Here is a 21,418-nt window from a genome sequence, read left to right as displayed (position 1 = left end):
CCGCCTCCCAAAGTGCTGGGGTTACAGGCGTGAGCCACCACACCCGGCCTCATGTCCATTAAGTTCTTAGCACAAAGTAAGGATTTGCTCTCTGGCGATTAGGAAGATCTAATGACACGTCACACGTCTGGACTAAATCTCATCTCATCATCTTTGTTGTTGCCAGAGTTTTTTCCCAGTGAAGAACTCCAGCCAGATCGCTGGTTTGCTGGCATTTGTTGGAGAGTCCGGCTTGCATAACACATCACCACCAGGAGCAGGAGCCCCACGACGCACTGTTAATTGCACCACTTTGGGGTCTGCCTGGCTGGAAGCGGCAGCAGTAGACGTGTCTATTAGTCATTTTGTCCTCATCAGTGCCAGATGCTTTCCCAAGATGCCAGAGCATTCACCATTGCTGCCAGCCTCGCTGGACCTCTTTCTCTGGCCTCCTATTTTGGCTTCTTTCTTCAGCTGTTTAGCATCACTCTCTGTAGGAGCCCCCCTCTGCCACTTTGCAAATTCTTGTCTAGGTTTCACTCATTATCATAAGCCATAAAAGCTCCAGTTTGAAAGAAATCTTGTCATCTAGTTCAGCCCCCATCAGATGCTGGTACAATTGCTGTACCTTCCCAGCCAAACGATGCGCTGGCCTGTGCTTGAACAGGTCCAGGGACTGAGAACTCCCTCTGCTATGAGGTCCTCATATTCCATGTATGGACAATCAATGACTGGAGAATTATTCTTTTTTTTTTTTTCTTTTTGAGATGGAGTCTTGCTCTGTCGCCCAGACTGGAGTGCAGTGGCTCGATGTCAGCTCACTGCAAATTCCACCTCCTGGGTTCAAGAAATTCTCCTCCCTCAGCCTCCTGAGTAGCTGGGACTACAGGCCCGTGCCACCATGCTCAGATAATTTTTTTTGTATTTTTAATATTTTAGAGACGGGGTTTCACTGTGTTGGTCAGGCTGACCTTTTGAGCTGCCTGCCTTGGCCTCCCATTTTGGGATTACAGGTGTGAGCATTTTGCTGGGATTACAGGTGTGAGCCACCACACCCGACAGAATTATTCTTTATGCTTCTCTGAGCTCTTACCTTTGTTGTTCCTTTGGGAACTTATACAAATACAAATGCCATCCTCTAAGCAAAAGCCCTCCAAATAATTGAAAACCCCTCTTTCTTCTCTTGCAAATGAAACACCGTGTCTTTTGCTCGCTTGCTTTCTTTTTGACAGAGTCTTGCTCTGTCGCCAGGCTGGAGAGCAATGGCACCATCTCAGCTCACTGCAACCTCTGCCTCCCGGGTTCAAGCAGTTCTCCTGCTTCAGCTTCTGAGTAGCTGGAATTACAGGCATGTACCACCATACCCAGCTAATTTTTGTGTTTTTAGTAGAGACGAGATTTCACCATGTTGGGCAGGCTGGTCTCGAGCTCCTGACCTCAGGTGATCTGGTGGCCCCAGCCTTCCAAAATGCTGGGATTACAGGCATGAGCCACAGTGCCTGACCCTACACTCAATTTTCATAGCATATGTCACCATGCACTGTGACACAGTTTGCTAACGGGCACTACTCTGCAGAGCAGGCTTTGAATAACTCAGCTCTGCACACAGAGGGGTGCTGGAAATGCTTAACAACGGGCTCTCTGAGCAGGGGGAAACCTGCTGTTTTCAGACATTTGCTGGTCTCCATGGTGTAAATACACGAAGGTCAATTTCAAGCTAACAGTGTAAAGTAACTGAATACAGAGGTAGAAAGAGGTGTGCACAATCGATTTAGCAAGGTGAAAAGAGCCAGCTCCAACATGCTTCTGTCAGCCCCATTAGATTTTTTTTTTTTTTTTTTGAGACAGAGTTTCACTCGTTACCCAGGCTAGAGTGCAATGGCGCGATCTCGGCTCACCGCAACCTCCGCCTCCTGGGTTCAGGCAATTCTCCTGCCTCAGCCTCCTGAGTAGCTGGGATTACAGGCATGCGCCACCATGCCCAGCTAATTTTTTGTATTTTTAGTAGAGACAGGGTTTCACCATGTTGACCAGGATGGTCTTGATCTCTTGACCTCGTGATCCACCCGCCTCGGCCTCCCAAAGTGCTGGGATTACAGGCTTGAGCCACCGCGCCCGGCCAACCCCATTAGATTTTTAAAAATATTTTTAATAAAGCCCTTCTGGCAGGGCATGGTGGCTCATGCATGTAATCCCAACACTTTGGGAGGCCAATGTGGCTGGATCACCTGAGGTCAGGAGTTCAAGACCAGTGTGACCAACATGGAGAAACCCTGTCTCTATTAAATACAAAAAAATTAACCGATTGTGGTGGCACATGCCTGTAGTCCCAGCTACTCAGAGGCTGAAGCAGGAGAATTGCTTGAAACCAGGAGGCAGAGGTTGCAGTGAGCCAAGATTGTGCCACTGCACTCCAGCCTGGGCGACAAGAGGGAAATTCTGTCTCATAAATAAATGAAGCCCTTCTTTTTGAGGGCTTGTTGAACAACTGTTGAGCAGCTGGACCATATCATAAGAACTTTGCCCTCAGCAGATTTTCCACAGTGGATCCAAGACAGCCCTTCTTTCTTAGAGTCTTCAGCTCAGTAAGAAGAGGCCATCTGATAGAACTCACAGCAAATCCAGGGTTGCTTTCCCTATGAGTTCTGGGTAGCCGCTGCCATTTCTCAAGGCTGATCAAATCACAGCTTGCTTGATAATAGTTGTGCTTAGTAACAATATCTTAGAGTAGCAACATGTTTACAGCAAAAAGATATTGTTTGACTCTGGTATATCTGCATCTATATCTGTATGTTTAATTACGTTGTGCTATTGTGTTTTTATTTGTGGTTCCTTATGACTTGCTCTCTCATGTTTTAAAGAACTTCTGGGGTGCGGTGGCTCAAGCCTGTAATCCCAGCACTTTGGGAGGCCGAGGCAGGTGGATCACTAGGTCAGGAGATCGAGACCATCCTGGTCAACATGGTGAAACCCCGTCTTGACTAAAAATAACAAAAAATTAGCTGGGCATGGTGGCACGTGCCTGTAATCCCAGCTACTCAGGAGGCTGAGGCAGGAGAATTGCCTGAACCCAGGAGGCGGAGGTTGCGGTGAGCTGAGATCGCGCCATTGCACTCCAGCCTGGGTAACAAGAGCGAAACTCCATCTCAAAAAAAAAAAAAAAAAAAAGAATTTCTGAAATGCAGTAATCAGGAACTGCTAAATAGTTTCTCTATGTAGTTTTATGGTTTATGATACATTAGTTTAGCTGGTAAGAGTTTATCAATAAAAATGCACAAAAAGAGAGTTTGATCCCACATCTGTTTCGTAGCCACCTAACACTTGTGTGCTGTTAAACACGAAGGATAACCAGAGTGGCCAGAGAGTCTGGATCATTTGCCAGGACACCTTCACCACTGCAGAATAAAATAATTTCTGGCCCAGGCCTTCCTGAAGATTGCAACACTTGCATTAGTAAAAAAAAGATTGCATCTTTTTTTTTTTTTTCCAGACAGAGTTTTGCTCTGTTGCCCAGGCTAGAGTGCAGTGGCATCATCTTGGCTCCCTGTAAACTCTGTCTCCTGGATTCAAGCAATTCTCCTGCCTTAGCTTCTTAGGTAACTGGGATTACAGGCAACTGCCACCACGCCCAGCTAATTTGTTTTTCAGTAGAGACGGGGTTTCACCATATTGGCCAGGCTGGTTTCAAACTCCTAAGCTCAAGCGATCCACCCACCTTGGCCTCCCAAAGAGCTAGGATTACAGGCATGAGCTCTACAACCAGCCACATTATCTTTCAGTATAAATGTAGGTAATCATGAGCTAAAGCTGAAATGATTGGAATGTGCTATTTGTTTTCTCCATAAAGTCTTTCTTAAAAAAATATAATTTCTTAAATGTAAATACCAACCTCTGGTCTCTCTGTTCACTATAGTATCCACCGAATGAAAATGTCACTGAAATCTGCAGCTGTGGTTCTGCAACTCTCTCAAAAAGGGATGGGAGTCCTTTCAGCCAGATGAGGAAAAAAAATCATTTCATTTGAAATGAACAATAAAGTTTATCAGAGCAAAGGAAAGTAGTAATAGTGATAAAAATGGAGCATCATTTTTTTTGGAAGTTCCACTTTCATTTTAAATATCATTCTTTTTGAGAACATCACTCTTGCCAGGAATGGTGGCTCATACCTGTAATCCCAGCACTTTGGGAGGCCAAGGCAGGTGAATAACCTGAGGTCAGGAGTTCGAGACCATGCTGGCCAACATGGTGAAAACCCATCTCCACTAAAAACACAAAAATTAGCCAGGCATGGTGGCATGCGCCTGTAATGCCAGGTACTCAAGAGGCTGAGGCAGGAAAATGGCTTGAACCCAGGAGGCAGAGGTTGCAGTGAGCAGAGATCACGCCATTGCACTCCAGCCTGGGAAAGAAGAGCAAAACAACATCTCAAAACAAAAAAAGAGAACATCACTCTTAAACAAATCAGGTGTTTCACCTACTGTATAGAAGTTGCTCATTTTCTCTTTTGGTTTTTTTTTTTTTTTTTTTTTTGAGACGGAGTTTCACTTGTTACCCAGGCTGGAGTGCAATGGCGCGATCTCTGCTCACCGCAACCTCCGCCTCCTGGGTTCAGGCAATTCTCCTGCCTCAGCCTCCTGAGTAGCTGGGATTACAGGCACGCGCCACCATGCCCAGCTAATGTTTTGTATTTCTAGTAGAGACGGGGTTTCACCATGTTGACCAGGATGGTCTCGATCTCTTGACCTCGTGATCCACCCGCCTCGGCCTCCCAAAGTGCTGGGATTACAGGCATGAGCCACCGCACCCGGCTCTCTTTTGGTTTTGACCAGGCAAGACAAACATACTAGCTTGTGTTTTACTGTCCTTCGGCCTCGCTCTATCTACCATACACTGCTAGTGTTCAGACCTTCTCAGTGGGTTCTAAATCTTTCCTGGCACTGAATCCTGAGAGTAGAACTGAAACAAACAAACAAAACACCCTTAGGAAAGAAGCTAGGGTTTAAGGCTTAGTGAATCTAGGGAAGGATTTCGTTGTGTGAGTTTTGGAGTGCAGAAGAATTGGAAAATGAGGAAGCGGACTATGGAGAGGTGTCATTTGTGATTTGAATTCCCTTTCCTTCCCCTTTCCTCTCCTTCAAATGGCAATCTCTCTCTCTCTTTTTTTTTTTTTTTTTTGGAGACAGTCGCACTCTGTTGCCCAGGCTGGAGTGTGCAATGGCGCACTCTTGGCTCACTGCAATTTCTGCCTCTCGGATTCAAGCAATTCTCCTGCCTCAGCCTCCCAAGTAGCTGGGATTACAGGTGCATGTCACCATGCCCGGCTAATTTTTGTATTTTTAAGTAGAGACGGGGTTTCACCGTATTGGTCAGGCTGGTCTCGAACCCCTGACCTTGTGGTCTGCCCACTTCAGCCTCCCAAAGTGCTGGGGATTACAAGCATGAACCACCGTGCCCAGCTTCAAATGGTAATCTTAAGCCGGGCATGGTAGCATGCACCTGTCGTCCCACCTATTCAGGAGACTGAGGGGGGAAGATCTCTTCAACCTGGGAGTTCAAGGCCAGCCTACACCACACAGTGAGACCCTATCTGTAGTTGGGGGGAAAAAAAGCAATAATGAAGATTTGAATTCCTTTTACTTTCCTATTCCATGACTGGACAGTGCTGCTCACTGCAGTGAAGCCTCATAATAACGAACAATGCCCCTCCATAACACCATGAAAGATGGTTCCTGTCCTAAAGCCTCATAAGAACGAATAACGCCCCCTGCATAACACCATGAAAGATGGTTCCTGTCCTCTACTCAGCTCCCTTATTGGAAGTGGCTGGCGGATCTCAAAATCTTAGCTCCTTTGGGTGTTGGCGGCTGGACCACCCTGGTGGAGAAGCCCTGTCTCCAGTATTCTCCCTGTCCAATCTAACCATGGTAAATTTCCAAGGTATCCAGTTATCCCTATCGATATGGAAGATGAGCTGACAGCAGCCACCAGGTGGCGTCCACTTGCAGTCGGCCTGGGGTGTGTAGGAGCCACACTGGAGGCTCAGGTCCCCAGGATCCGTCAGGCACTGCAAATAAGGAACCTAGTCCGGCCCCTTCTCACTCCCATTATCACTCTTACCACATCATGGCAGGATTTTTACTGTGTGTCACAGAAAATCAAATGATTCTATATTTGGCTGCATTATCTAGCTTTTTTTTTGGAGGGGGGTGTTTTGTTTTGTCTTCTAATTTTGTAGAGATGGGATCTCATTATCTTGCCCAGCTGGTCAGCAACTCCTGGACTCAAGCAGCCCTCCCACCTTAGCCTCCCAAAACGCCGGGAAAGCAGGCGGGAGCCACTGTGCCAGCTTCATTATCCAGTTTGGATCATCCACCCTAAAACAAGAAACCAAAGAGAGCTAACAAGAAGCAATACATAATCCAAAAGATCCGACGTTTCATGTTGGAATACGTTACTTAGCTTCTTTGGAATATCAGTGGGCGGAATGTTCTGAGAATCTATTTTGGACAAAATAATGGGTTCACATTGTAAAGACATGTCTCAGGAGAAGTGGTACAATGCTCTAGTTTCATTTGATCTTAAAAGGGAGAGGTTCCATCCTAATTATGGCTCCCACCCACTCAGGGTCTTCAGCTGAATCACTGAGATGAGCATTTCCCCGAGCAGGGCTACCGTCACTCATGCCTCTCTAGGAACCAGAGCTCCACTATGGTTTGGGTGCAAGAAACTAAATTGAGTGAGGCAAAGTATTCACAGTGTGTATGCATTGGCAGTGTTTAGCCAGGGGCTTAGCTGTGGGCCAGTGGGAAGAACCTGAGGCTGGCTGGTTCTGCTCCTGACTCTGCACTTTGCAAGAACTCTATCTTCCCTGCATTTCCCGTCAGGTGCATTAGCTAAAAAATGAAGAAGTCGACTGCTTATTGTTGAGCTGCATTCAAATGACAAAGCTGGGCCAGGTGTAGTGGCTCATGCCTCTAATCCCAGCATTTTGTGAGGTGGAAGTGGGAGGATCGCTTGAAGCCAGAGGTTCAAGACCAGCCTGGGCAACACCACAAGACTCCCTCCTACAAAAAATAAAAAATTAGGTGGCTGTGGTGGCGTACACCTGTAGTCCCAGCTGCTCAAGAGGCTGAGGTTGGAGGATTGCCAGAGTCTAGGAGCTGGAGGCTGCAGTGAGCCATGATCGTGCCACTGTCCTCCAACCTGGTGACAGAGTGAAAACCTGTCTCTTAAAAAAACAACAAAAAAAAGACCGGACACGGTGGCTCACATCTGTAATCCCAGCACTTTGGGAGGCTGAGGCAGGTGATCACCTGAAGTCGGGAGTTCGAGAACAGCCTGACCAACTTGGAAAAACCCCATCTCTACTAAAAATCCAAAAGTAGCCAGGTGTGGTGGCATATGCCTGTAATCCCAGCTACTCTCAAGGCTGAGTCAGGAGAATCGCTTGAACCCAGGAGGTGGAGATTGTGGTGAGCTGAGATTGCGCCATTGCACTCCAGCCTGGGCAACAAGAGCAAAACTGTCTCAAAAAAAAAAAAAAAAAAGAGGTAAAGATGTGTGTTTTTTGAGTCAGCATAGATGGGAAGTTCTCCTGGGGTGGGCCTCTGCCAGTCACCCAGCAGGGAATGAGAGGTGACTGCCTGTATGTCAGGGACCTTGTCTTCCCCCTCCCAGAGTCCATATGATATTGTAATGTGACATTTCCTTGATTTATTCCCTCAGTACTCAGGCAATCCCTGGGAAATAGCTAAACATTATTGTCTCCATCTATTTTATGGTTAAGGAAATTACTCCAAATCCCAGCCCACTGAAACAGCAGGACAGCATAATAGGGTCCTGTTGTTTATAGTTCATTAGAGGGTGTTTCCTTTGAGTGGCCAGAGGAAGCATCTTCAGTGTTGAAACAAGGATTTCATTTAGTGAGATGGCCCGAGTTGGAAGCTGGAACTGTAGGTAACAAGCAGGGACGGTGTGGCCAGGTCTAGCTGACGGGATGGCACCACGGTGACACCACCTGCGAGAGTGGGAAGGAGTGGGTGGGCTCGGGTGGGGAGGGGGGGAACGATGGAAGCATAATCATTGCAATGAATTTATAATAACTGCTTAAGGAATTGTGCTTCACCGACCGGAGTCCCACTTGGAAACTTAATTCGTTGTTGATCTTTATTTTCCTAAATCATGCTTTACAAATAGGAAACTGAAAGCCAACCTGTAAAGCTTCTTCAAAACCCTCAGCGTTGTAATCAAATAGCTAGAGGGAGGGGCTGAGGCTGCTGCTGCTGGAGCTGCCAAATAGACCTCGACCCCCTCGTACAGGTCCCAAATTGTACTGAGCAGCCTAGACTCAGGCCCTTTTGTTGTTGTTGAGACGGAGTCTCACTCTGTTGCCCAGGCTGGAGAGCAGTGACACAATCTCGGCTCAGCACAACCTCTGCTTGCCAGGTTCGAGCAATTCTCCTCCCCGAGCCTCCCCAGTAGCTGGGATTGCAGGCATGCACCACCACACCTGGCTAATATTTGTATTTTTAGTAGAGATAAGGTTTCATCATGTTGGCCAGGCTGATCTCAAACACTTGACCTCAGGTGATCCACTCACCTCGGCCTCCCAAAGTGCTGGGATTACAGGCATGAGCCACCATGCCCAACCAGACTCTGGCCTTTGACTTGACTAAGTCGCCCTAGAGGAAAACACTCAGGGAGTGGCTCATACAGACCAAACCCATGAAAATGATTTATAAACTAGCATGTGGATTAATTCTACAATAGGAGACTTTTGTGCAGTGTAAATACTCTCAGTGAGTAATACTTTCTTCTCAGAAACAAACAAAAGCTCAACAAAAAAAGTTTATATAGTGAGCGCTTATCCCGAAAAAGACAGAGAGAGACAAAGTCGAAAAGAAGAAGGAAGACAGAGAGGACGGGAAAGACAAGAAAGAGGAAGATGGAGAGAGAGAAGGAAAAGGAAAGAAGCCAAGACAGGAAGACAGAGGAAAGAAAAAGACTGAGGGAGGGAAGGAAGGAAAGAAGGCAAGGAAGGAGGGAAAGACAGGAAGGAGGGAGGGAGGGAGGAAGGAAGGAAGGAAGGAGGGAGGGAGGGGGGGAAGGAAGGAGCTCCGATAAACAAGTTGCAGAAGCTACGATGGGCTGCGTAAGCTTATCCCCCAGACACCTCGTCCTTGTTATTAGAATAACTCGCATCCTCACCACCTCTTTGCTTTCCTTTTTTCTTTTTCCATGTTTATTATCAACCACTAGAATCTCTTCTAATGAGTTAGTTTGTAGCTATATTTAGTGTTTTCCCTGAAGGCAGAGACTCCCCTCACCTTCTCTAGGTGGTGGGAAGGTTTTGACAGAGGAATGATCATGTCTAGTTTATGTTGATTCATATTAATTTTCATTTCAGAAACTTCCATTTCAGAGACTGATGTTTCCCACTGTTTCCCTCAATTTTACGGCGGTGTCACCTCAGAGGAGATCCAAACTGCCCCCCAGAGAGCAGGGAACTTGTTTCCTGTTAATGTCTCAGTGTGTTTCATGTGCCTTAATTTCCAATGGCTGTCATTTACAATATCAGAAATTAAAACCCACACAGAAATCACAGTGTCTTTGTTTTCACTGTCTTCCAGTGTCATCTTGCATTACAACATATAAGAAGACACCACCTCCAGTCCCACCCAGAACTACCACGAAACCTTTCATTTCTATCACAGCCCAGAGTAGCACAGAATCAGCCCAGGATGCCTACATGGACGGACAGGGCCAGCGAGGAGATATTATCAGCCAGTCTGGACTCAGCAACTCCACCGAGAGCCTGGACAGTATGAAGGCTCTGACCGCCGCGATCGAAGCTGCAAACGCCCAGATCCATGGCCCTGCAAGTCAACATATGGGCAATAACACTGCCACCGTCACCACCACGACCACCATAGCCACCGTCACCACGGAGGACAGGAAGAAGGACCACTTTAAGAAAAATCGATGCCTGTCTATCGGGATACAGGTAATAGTCTCTCTTTCTGTCCTTTGAAATAGGAGCTTAAAGCTAAGGAATTTAACACTTTTTGTTTCCTTGGAAGATTTGCTTTCTTGCCACTTGGGATCTTAGATCTATGCATAGGACCAGATTTTCTTTCTTTCCTTTTTTTTTTTTTTTGAGGCAGAGTTTCACTCTGTCGCCGAGGCTGGAGTGCTGTGGCAGATCTCAGCTCACTGCAACCTCCACCTCCCGGATTGAAGCGATTCTCCCGCCTCAGCCTCCTGAGTAGCTAAGACTACAGGCATATGCCACCACACCCAGCTAATTTTTGTATTTTTAGTAGAGACGGGGCTTCACCACATTGTCCAGGATGGTCGACCTTTTTGACCTCATGATCCACCCACCTCAGCCTCCCAAAGTGCTGGGATTACAGGTGTGAGCCACCTGCACCTGGCCTGGGACCAGATTTTCAAGTGATTGGCTCTGAACTTCGTATTTTGTTAAATGTGACCAAGATTATGAAAGTATTTTCTTTGTAGACGTTATTAGCAGCTATTATTTTTGTTATCTAAATTGAATGTATGACTGAAACTCCAGGATAATTCAAAGAACATGAAGACAATGAAACATGGGTGCTTTCAATTCCTAACGCACATTTTTATTTTCGGAAAAAAGTGGACTTGCAGGAATAACCAAGGTCATTGAGCCACGTTAACAGTATGTTCAGCACTATTGAGTGACCATATGAGAACAAAAATGTGAACCACTCCCCATAGATGTGGGAGTGACGGCGAGCAAGACCGAAGTGACTGAGAGTGTGGAAAGCAATAACTCATATCACGGCATCATGAGGGAAGAATGTGCGCTGGTTCCAGCCTAATCATGCATTTCATGAAAATGATAGAAAACCCAGCAGTCTCCTTAGTTCAGTTCACTGTTTTTCTTTTCTTTTTTTTTTTTTTTTTTTTTGAGACGGGGTTTCGCTCTTGTTACCCAGGCTGGGGTTTCGCTCCTGTTACCCAGGCTGGAGTGCAATGGCGCGATCTCGGCTCACCGCAACCTCAGCCTCCTGGGTTCAGGCAATTCTCCTGCCTCAGCCTCCTGAGTAGCTGGGATTACAGGCACGCGCCACCAAGCCCCGCTAATTTTTTGTATTTTTAGTAGAGACGGGGTTTCACCATGTTGACCAGGATGGTCTCCATCTCTTGACCTCGTGATCCACCGGCCTCCCAAAGTGCTGGGATTACAGGCTTGAGCCACCGCGCCCGGGGAAATGTTCTTTTATCAAAGGAGAAGAATCATCCTTGCTCTCCATTTGCGTTGTGCCCTATCAGTTTGCTGGTACCCTTTGAATAATAACTTCTCAACTTGCTGTTGAATAAATCTTTCTACACTGAACCCACTCTAAGGTTATTAAAAGCCAGGCGTGGGGTGCATTCTCACAGTGATAATGTATTTTTATAGTCCGATCTGCAAAGTCCACTTTGAAGGGGCAATTAATCTCTCTCTTACAGCGATGAGTCAAATGCCTTTTTGTAACCTACAGGTTACCGTAGCACAACTGGGGGGACATTCTTTTAAAAGAACTTGCAGCATTGGTGCTTGTGAGTAGATGACGAAGTGGGAGACAGAGACCCAAAGCCAGCCCTGCCCCACCCCACATCTCCCTATGTTTCCATTAGAAGCTGATTCCCGGCCGGGCGCGGTGGCTCAAGCCTGTAATCCCAGCACTTTGGGAGGTCGAGGCGGGTGGATCACGAGGTCAAGAGATCGAGACCATCCTGGTCAACATGGTGAAACCCGGTCTCTACTAAAAATACAAAAAATTAGCTGGGCGTGGTGGCGCGTGCCTATAATCCCAGCTACTCAGGAGGCTGAGGCAGGAGAATTGCCTGAACCCGGGAGGCGGAGGTTGCGGTGAGCCGAGATCGCGCCATTGCACTCCAGCCTGGGTAACAAGTGAAACTCCGTCTCAAAAAAAAAAAAGAAAAAAAAAAAAGAAGCTGATTCCCTCCCACCACCCAGAGGATTTTGAGGAGTGAAGAGCAGAGGTTGGTTCTGTGATGTCCTAGATAAATTACTTAGTCTTCCTGAGCCTTGCTTTCTTCATTTATCCCTCATAGGATTATTCTGAGACTGAGTTGTTTTTTCGTTTTTTTTGAGACGGAGTTTCACTCTTGTTAGCCAGGCTGGAATGCAATGGCGCGGTCTCGGCTCACCGCAACCTCCGCCTCCTGGGTTCAAGCAATTCTCCTGCCTCGAGACTGAGTTTTTAAAATCTAGCTTCCTGTCGAGATTATAGTTTAGCGGATGCATCATCACCACTAAACACACACAGTGTGGTGATGGCCACACAACAATGTGAATGTCATTAGTGCCTCTGAACTGTACACGTAAAAAAATAAAAGGATAATTTTCTTTTTTGAGATGGAGTCTCGCTCTGTCACCCAGGCTGGAGTGCAGTGGCACGATCTCGGCTCACTGCAACCTCCACCTTCCAGGTTCAAGCGATTCTCCTGCCTCAGCCTCCTGCGTAGCTGGAATTACAGGTGTGTGCCACTACGCCCAGCTACATTTTTTGTTGTTGTTGTTGTTGTTTTAGTAGAGACGGGGTTTCACCATGTTGGTCAGACTGGTCTCAAAACGCCTGACATCATGATCCACCTGCCTCAGCCTCTTACACTGCTGGGATTACAGGCGTGAGCCATTGAGCCCAGCCAACTTTCCTATTTTTTTTGTAGAGATGGGGTTTTGATGTATTGCCGAGGCTGGTCTGAAACTCTTGAGCTCAAGCGATCTGGCTGCCTGAGCCTCCCAGAGTGTTCCAATTATAGGCACAAGCCACTATGCTCGCCTAAAATGGTAAATTTTATGTTATATATACTTTACCGCAATAAAAAGAAAAAAGTCTAGCTTCCTATCTGGCACACAGTTGCCACTGAGGAATGTCAGTTTGCTTCTACTTTCTTTTTTTATTATTATTTATTTATTTTTAAATTTTTTTTGAGATTGAGTCTCGCTGTCACCCAGGCTAGAGTGCAGTGGGGCAATCTTGGCTCCCTGCAACTTCCACCTCCTGGGTTTATGCTTCTACTTTCTTAATATCCAATTCTTTTTTTTTTTTTGGAGACGGAGTTTCGCTCTCGTTACCCAGGCTGGAGTGCAATGGCACGATCTCGGCTCACCGCAACCTCTGCCTCCTGGGTTCAGGCAATTCTCCTGCCTCAGCCTCCTGAGTAGCTGGGATTACAGGCACGTGCCATCATGCCCAGCTAATTTTTTGTATATTTAGTAGAGACGGGGTTTCACCATGTTGACCAGGATGGTCTCGATCTCTCGACCTCGTGATCCAGCGGCCTCGGCCTCCCAAAGTGCTGGGATTACAGGCATGAGCCACCGCGCCCGGCCCCCTCATTTTTTTCCTTTATATTATTTTCAATAGGTAACACTGTTCAAAATTTAAAACTTAAAAAAAAAGAAAAAAACTTTAAAACTTATAACAGGATGTACAGTGACAAGCCTCCCTCTCATTCCTATTCAACAGCCAGTTCTCCTTTCCAGAGGAAATCAATATAGTCAATATTTGTATCTCATACAGAGATAGTTTGTGCATCTTCAAGGAAATAACTATTTTATTTATTCTGTTAGCATGTACCTCATACTAGTCTACATTTTTCTTTCTTTCTTTTTTTTTTTTCCTGGTTTTTGGATTTCTTTTTGAGACCCGGTTTCATTCACCATGTTGGTCAGGCTGGTCTCAAACTCCCAGCCTCAGGTGATCTGCCTGCCTTGTCCTTCCAAAGTGCTAGGATTACACGTGTGAGTCACCATGCCCAGCTACATTTTTCTTTTTTTTTCACTTAACAATGTATTTTGGGCCAGCTGTGATAGCTCACACCTCTAATCCCAGTGTTTTAGGAGGCTGAGATGAGAGAATTGTTTGAGGCCAGGAGTTCGAGACCAGCCTGGGAAACATAACAAGACCTCATCTCTACAAAAATCAAAATTTAAAAAAAACGTGGCCAGGCATGGTGGCACGCACCCAGGAGTTCAAGACTTCAGTGAACTATGATCGTGCCACTAGAGCTAAACTCAGTCTCTTAAAAAAAAAAAACAGCAAAAAACAAAATAAACACCAGGCGCAGTGGCTCAAGCCTGTAATCCCAGCACTTTGGCAGGCTGAGATGGGTAGATCACGAGGTCAAGACATCGAGACCATCGTGGACAACATGGTGAAACTCCATGTCTACTAAAAAAAAAAAAAAAATTAGCTGGCCGTCGTGGCATGCACCTGTAGTTCCAGCTACCTGGGAGGCTAAGGCAGGAGAATTGCTTGAACTCAGGAGGCGGAAATTGCAGTGAGCCGAGATCGTGCCACTGTACTCCAGCCTGGCGCCTGGCGACACAACGAGACTCTGTCTCAAAAAATAAGTAAATAGCCGGGCGCGGTGGCTCAAGCCTGTAATCCCAGTACTTGGGAGGCCGAGGCGGGTAGATCACGAGGTCAAGAGATCGAGACCATCCTGGTCAACATGGTGAAACCCCGTCTCTACTAAAAATACAAAAAATTAGCTGGGCATGGTGGCACATGCCTGTAATCCCAGCTACTCGGGAGGCTGAGGCAGGAGAATTGCCTGAACCCAGGAGGCAGAGGTTGCGGTGAGCCGAGATCGCGCCATTGCACTCCAGCCTGGGTAACAAGAGCGAAACTCCACCTCAAAAATAAATAAATAAATAAAAATAAAAAATAAAATAAAAATGATAAATAATAAATAAGGCTGGGCGCAGTGGCTCACGCCTGTAATCCTAGCACTTTGGGAGGCCAAGGTGGGTGTATCACAAGGTCAGGAGTTCAAGACCAGACTGGCTAACCTGGTGAAACCCCGTCCCTACTTACACACACACACACACAGACAGACACGAACAACAACCACATAATTTTGAACATAAGTGTTTTTCAGTCCAACTGACTGATTAGTCTTATAGGCTACTCTCCAAATAATTCTTACTTAGAATAAAACATTCATATATATGAAATCCAACTTCTGTTATTATTTTCGCCCAGTAGGATGGAACTAGACTGAAGTCCACGTATAACATTGGGGAGAGAAGTTCTTACTTAAGACATTATCTCATGTCTTAAATAGTTGTATATTTTAGAGAATAAAAAATTGTTCTTATTCTTCCTCTAATCATCATATGCTGGTATACAAATTATAGCAAAGTACTGAGTACTTTATGTGACTCTCGTTTAACTCATCCAACGACCTTACGGCATAGGTGTTAGGATCATCTCTGCCCTACAGATGCGAGCACAGAGAGGTTGCAAAACTTGCCCAAGATCACCTGCTTTATGTTGACACAGCCAAGATTTTATCTGGTGTCTAACATGATCACATTATACCACTTCTTTGATGGGGAATAACAAGAAAAAAAAATTGGCCAGGCGTAGTGGCTCACACCTTTAATCCCAGTGGATTACAGGGTCAGGAGATGGAGACCATCCTGGCCAACATGGTGAAACCCCATTCCTACTAAAAATACAAAAATTAGCTGGGCGTGGTGGTGTGTTCCTGTAGTCCCAGCTACTGGGGAGGCTGAGACAGGAGAATTGCTTGAACCCAGGAGTTGGAGCTTGCAGTGAGCCGAGATCAAGTCACTGCACTTCAGCCTTGCGACAGAGCGAGACTCCATCTCAAAAAAGAAAAAGAAAAAAAATTAAAGATGAAAAATATTCATGAATTTTGTTATACAGAAATTAAATTTAAATGCAAATCCTCAAAATATATCACACTGGGATCTTGAACTCTTTCCCACGCTTTCCCTCTTAGGGCCAGAGTTTCCAATCCTTTACCAAAACCTTAAATTTAATTCATACCCTATAGCTAATATTACAACTATTTACTTTATAATCTCCATGAACTTAGATCAATTACTTAATATTTCTATATCTCAGATTCCTCATCTGGAAAATAAAAGTAATAATAGTCCTTATTTCATATGGTACATTTTAGGTGTAGTAAAAATTAATTGATAAAGTATATGTAAGGCTGTAAGCACATTCCAGGCATAATAAGTGTTCAACAGTTTTAAGATTTAGTTGTTATGGCTAATATTGCCCTTTAAAATTATGATTAGCTAAATATGCTGAACTAAATAGGTCATGGGCTTTCTCAATTATTATTTTTTTTTTTTGGACAGAGATTTTATTATCCTGCAATTTCTTTTACAATTTTTGAAAGCCACTTTATAAATTTAAGTAGATTACCCTAGATACAATACATAAAAGGTGACATTTGCCAATATTTGGAGCTAAGAGTAAAAAAACCACAGAGATAAATTTATACAATGACTGAAGCTTAGAAGACGCTAATACTTGATGCAAATGAGCTGGCAGTTCTGGGACCAGAGGGGATGAGGCTTAGACCATGAAGAGAACAGTGTCCTCTGTTCTTATTCTGATGGCCCTTGCTTCTTTTGTTTTGAGACAGAGTCTCACTCTCTTGCCAGGCTGGAGTGCAGTGTCTTGATCTCGGCTCACTTGCAAACTCCACCTCCCGGGTTCAAGCGAGTCTCCTGCCTCAGCCTCCTGAGTAGCTGGGACTATAGGCGTGCGCCACCATGCCCAGCTAATTTTTGTGTTTTTAGTAGAAATGGTGTTTCACCATTTTGGCCAGGATGGTCTTGATCTCGTGATCTCGTGATCCACCCACCTCAGTCTCCCAAAGTGTTGGAATTACAGGCGTGAGCCATTACGCCCAGCCTCATTGGGTAGTTTTATACCACCCCATAGTGTAAGGCATAACATCCTACTTTGGCTGACATCCCAAGCATTTTTAATTTACATGAGTGTAGTCATATGGAATTGGTTAGAATCCCGTCCAGGAAATCACAGACCAGGCTCGTTTCCTCAACAGAGACAGTTTAATACACAAAACTGGTTACACAGGTCTGGGAAGACTGAGAGAGCAATAAAAGGAAGAAGAAAGAAAAGGGAAAAGGTGGGGTTACCAGAACCTTAGGAGCTCAGAAGCAAGGCCTGGGGTAGCCTATGCTCAGACCATGAGGTGGCAGGGTCAGGTGGTGTTGGGACTTGGGAGCCGTGCAGAGCAGCTGGTGCATGGGCAGTGTTCTTTTGGGAGTACCTCAGGGGACTATGATTCTAGAATATTCAAAGATATAAATTTTTATACCGTATGGCACCAAAACAAGTCAAATACTTTATCTGGTGCTTTTATTGATGCTCTAGTGCTGGGGGTGCGGAGGGCATTGTGAGGACTGGCTGCTTTGAATTTAGAGGGAAGTTGTATGTCTATACTAAAAGCCATGGACGGCCGGGCGCGGTGGCTCACGCCTGTAATCCCAGCACTTTGGGAGGCCGAGGCGGGTGGATCACGAGGTCAAGAGATCGAGACCATCCTGGTCAACATGGTGAAACCCCGTCTCTACTAAAAATACAAAAAATTAGCTGGGCATGGTGGCGCGTGCCTGTAATCCCAGCTACTCAGGAGGCTGAGGCAGGAGAATTGCCTGAACCCAGGAGGCGGAGGTTGTGGTGAGCCGAGACCGTGCCATTGCACTCCAGCCTGGGTAACAAGAGCGAAACTCCATCTCAAAAAAAACAAAAAACAAACAAACAAACAAAAGAAAGGCAGATCTTGCCAGACTTGATTGAAAAGAATCTTGGCTAAATTCTTGGTGTGTAAATGGTGAGAATTTAAAAAAAAAAAAAAAAAAAGAAAAAAAAAAGCCATGGACACCATTAAGGATAATTTTTTTTGTTTTCTTAAAATTACAAAATGAGTAATTCTTGTATACAATATTATTATAAAGAGTTTGTACGGTACAGGAGCATATAGAACAAAATATGAAATTTCCCTTTCTTTCCCACTCCTGCACCTACCGTACACCCCAAAGGTGACCCCTGGCAAGAGTTGGTTGAACTGTCTTTTACTCTCTCAAGAGTAATTCTGACTATAGATGAGTTTTACCTACTACCTTTAGGCCCTAACTCCTCTACCTCCAGGTGGTACATTATGACTTCCATCTATGATCATTTAACTCAAGTTGCAAAACAGATTAAAAGAACAGTTTATGGATTTCCACTTGTCATAGTTCTTGCACAGCCTGACAGTTCATTGTCATGTTTAATAAACTAAGGAAATGAAAGAAAAAAAAAAAGAACAGTTTAATCCTTCACATTATGTGAAAGGCAATGGCTTTCTCTATTCTTTGAATTAAAAATAAAAGAAAAATTAGTTATTCAGGATCATACTCTCAAGACTTATTTATTCCTTTAATGCCTCTCCAAGTGTACAGAGATATGTTATTTTATGCGTAATGTGAAGAAATAAGTCTAACTGCAAATAATGAATCTTGTCTCTGCCAAGTTAGGTACAAACCAAATAAATTGTTACTATCGGAAAGAAAGCTTTGAAAAATAAAAAGGCACATTATCTAGGATCCATAATTCATTGACTTAAAATAATAAAGGAACGCTAAGGAGACAGTTTCAAAACATTTAAGCCTTGCAGACTTTATTTTGATGTCCTTGAAGTCAGCATCAAGGTTTATCTAGGAAGAGATTTTTGGAAGGACTTATCTCCAGTCAAAACTAATGAACCTTACAGAGATCCTTTTAATGGATTCCAAAAAGAAGAAATAATCAGTCATTTTTGCCAACCATGATGCATTAAAATTAGAAATTAACACTAAACGGATAACAAAATCTAACCATTCAAAAATATTAAAATGGGCCGGGCATGGTGGCTCATGCCTGTATTCCCAGCACTTTGGGAGGCCGAGGCGGGTGGGTCACAAGGTCAGCAGTTCAAGACCAGCCTTACCAACATGGTGAAACCCCATCTCTACTAAAAATACAAAAATTAGTCGGGTGTGATGGCGAGCTCCTGTAATCCCAGCTACTCAGGAAGCTGAGGCAGGAGAATCGCTTGAACCTGAGAGGCAGAGGTTACAGTGAGCTGAGATTGCACCACTGCACTCCAGCCTGGGCGACAGAGTGAGACTCCGTCTCAAAAAAAAAGAAAAAAAACAGAATGAAAATATTAAAACATCTAAATAACATATGGATTACAGAAGGAATTCAAGATTATTTGGAAATAAATAACAGCAGGAATCCTATAAATCATCACTATGGGCTGTGGCTGTAGTTATGACCTAAGAAGAATTCTAGCCCTATGTTCTTTCATAATTAAGGAAGAAATATATTACAATATAAACTAAACACTCAATTCACAAAGCTAGTCAAAGAGCAACAGATTCAAAAGAAGGAATTACTAATGAGGAAAATAGAGATAAGTGCATTAGAAAACAAAACAGAGCAATGGCAATAACAAGTGAAGTGGAACTGATAAACCAAAATTAGTTATTTGAAAAACCTAAATAGATGAGTCTGATTGAGAAAGGGAAAATAGAAATCAACACTGTTAGAAATGAGAATAGTATATGACCTTTTGAAAAATTATAAAAGATTCTTGTGACAACTTAATGTTGGTAAATTTTAAAGTCAAAATAATATAGACACTCACCTAAACTACTAATACCGATGCAAGAGGAAGTATTCAATCTGGGGAAGGCCAGGTGCGGTGGTTTATGCCTGTAATCCTAGCAGTTTGGGAGGCCGAGGTAGGCAGATCACCTGAGGTCGGGAAATTGAGAGCAGCCTGGCCAACATGGTGAAACCCTGTCTCTACTAAAAACACACAAAAAAAATAGCTGGGCATGGTTGTGCATGCCTGTAGTCCCAGTTACTCCGGAGGCTGAGGCAGAGAGAATCACTTGAACCCAGGAGGCAAAGGTTGCAGTGAGCCAAGATCATGCTACTGCACTTCAGCCTGGGTGACAGAGTGAGACTCCTAAGAATCTATCTCAAAAAAAAAAAAAAAAGACCTCCGGACATGGTCATGCACACCTGTATTCTCAGCTACTCAGAGGGCTGAGGCAGGAGGATCACATAAGCTCAGGAAACTTGGGCTTTAGTGCACTATACTGATAGGGTGTCCACAGGAAGTTCAACATCAATATGGTGATCTCCTGGGGGCAGGGGACCGTCCGGTTGCCTAAGTGGGGAATGAGCTGGCCCAGGTCAGAAACAGACTAGGTCAAAGTTTTCATGCTGATCACTAATGGGATCAACCTTGTGAATAGCCACTGTACTCTAGCCTGGGCAACGTAGCAAGACCTTGTCTAGTAAATAAATAAAATGTAAGACCGGAATAAATGGGAAATTATTTAATATTACTACACAGAAATACTACATAGTATAAAGACAACAATTATTTGAAAATTAACAAATATTTAAAGAAATTCCAATAAAAATTTCAACATGATTTTTATCACTGGTGGAGGCTAACAGGAGGAACTTGACAATTTGATGTTAAAGTTAATTTGTTAAAGGCAATTTGATATTAATTTAGAAGTTAATACTCCAAAATGGCCTAGAGATTTTTGTTTTGTTTTGCTCTGTTTTTAAATTACTTTTTTTTTTTTTTTGGAGACACTGTCTTGCTCTGTCACTCAGGCTGGAGTCAGTAGCATGATCAGGGCTCACTGTAGCCTCCACCTCTCAGGCTCAAGCAATCCTCCTGCTTTCGTCTCTTGAGTAGCTGGGAGTACAGACACATGCCACTATGCTAATTTTTTTCTCTTATTTTTTAGAGACAGGGTCTTGCTATATTGCCCAGGCTGGTCTTGAACTCTTAAGGTCAAATGATCCTCTCACCTTGGCCTCCCAAAGTTCTAGGATTACAGGCATGAGCAGCCTCACCTAGCCTATATATATATATATATATATATATATATATATATATATATTTTTTTTTTTTTTTTTTTTTAAAGATGGGATTTCACCATGTTGGTCAGGCTGGTCTTGAACTCCCGACCCCAGGTGATCCACCCACCTTGGCCTCCAAAGTGCTTGGATTACAGGCGTAAGCCACTACCCCCGGCAGCCTAATTATATTTTTTAAAAAAGAACTACAGGAGGAGACTTGCCATAGAAAATATCAAGATTGATTTTAAAATTATATTAGGAAAGTCCAGGTACAGTGGCTCACACCTGTAATCCCAGCACTTTGAGAGGCTGAGGTGGGCAGATCAGCTGAGGTTGGGAGTTTGAGACCTGATCAGTTTGAGTCTGATCAACGTAGCGAAACCCTATCTCTACTAAAAATACAAAAATTAGCCAGGCGTGGTGGCACCTGCCTGTAATTCCAGCTACTTTGGAGGCTGAGGCAAGAGAATCACTTGAACCTGGGAGATGGAGGTTGCACTGAGCTGAGATTGCACCACTGCACTCCAGCCTGGACAACAGAGTGAAACCCCATCTCAAAAAAAAAAAAAAAAAACATATATATATGTATATGTATTTAGGAAAAACGAGAGAGAAGGTCAAAAAACCCAGCAGATCCATAGGCCAGAAACAGGTCTATATATGTGTGT

At 44.4% G+C, this 21,418-nt stretch overlaps 1 protein-coding gene across 20 annotated transcripts in view; it reads left to right on the top strand.

The window, feature by feature from the left end:
• The window catches only part of DLGAP1 (DLG associated protein 1), a 966,546-nt gene that overhangs the window by 868,000 nt on the left and 77,128 nt on the right, over positions 1–21,418 (top strand). For 16 of the 20 annotated variants that reach the window (XM_074383719.1, XM_039463610.2, XM_010335534.3 and 13 more), the window contains one exon: positions 9,609–9,982. In XM_074383719.1, coding sequence (XP_074239820.1) covers positions 9,609–9,982 — 374 coding nt within the window. The remainder of the gene's footprint in view (positions 1–9,608; positions 9,983–21,418) is intronic. The other 4 variants (XM_074383721.1, XM_074383720.1, XM_074383727.1 and 1 more) reach the window with 1 other exon arrangement.

This window comes from Saimiri boliviensis, chromosome 13 (genome assembly GCF_048565385.1).
Source record: "Saimiri boliviensis isolate mSaiBol1 chromosome 13, mSaiBol1.pri, whole genome shotgun sequence".
NCBI lineage: Eukaryota > Metazoa > Chordata > Mammalia > Primates > Cebidae > Saimiri > Saimiri boliviensis.
Note: the sequence above shows the minus strand (reverse complement) of the source record. Positions and strands in the feature narration are given on the sequence as shown.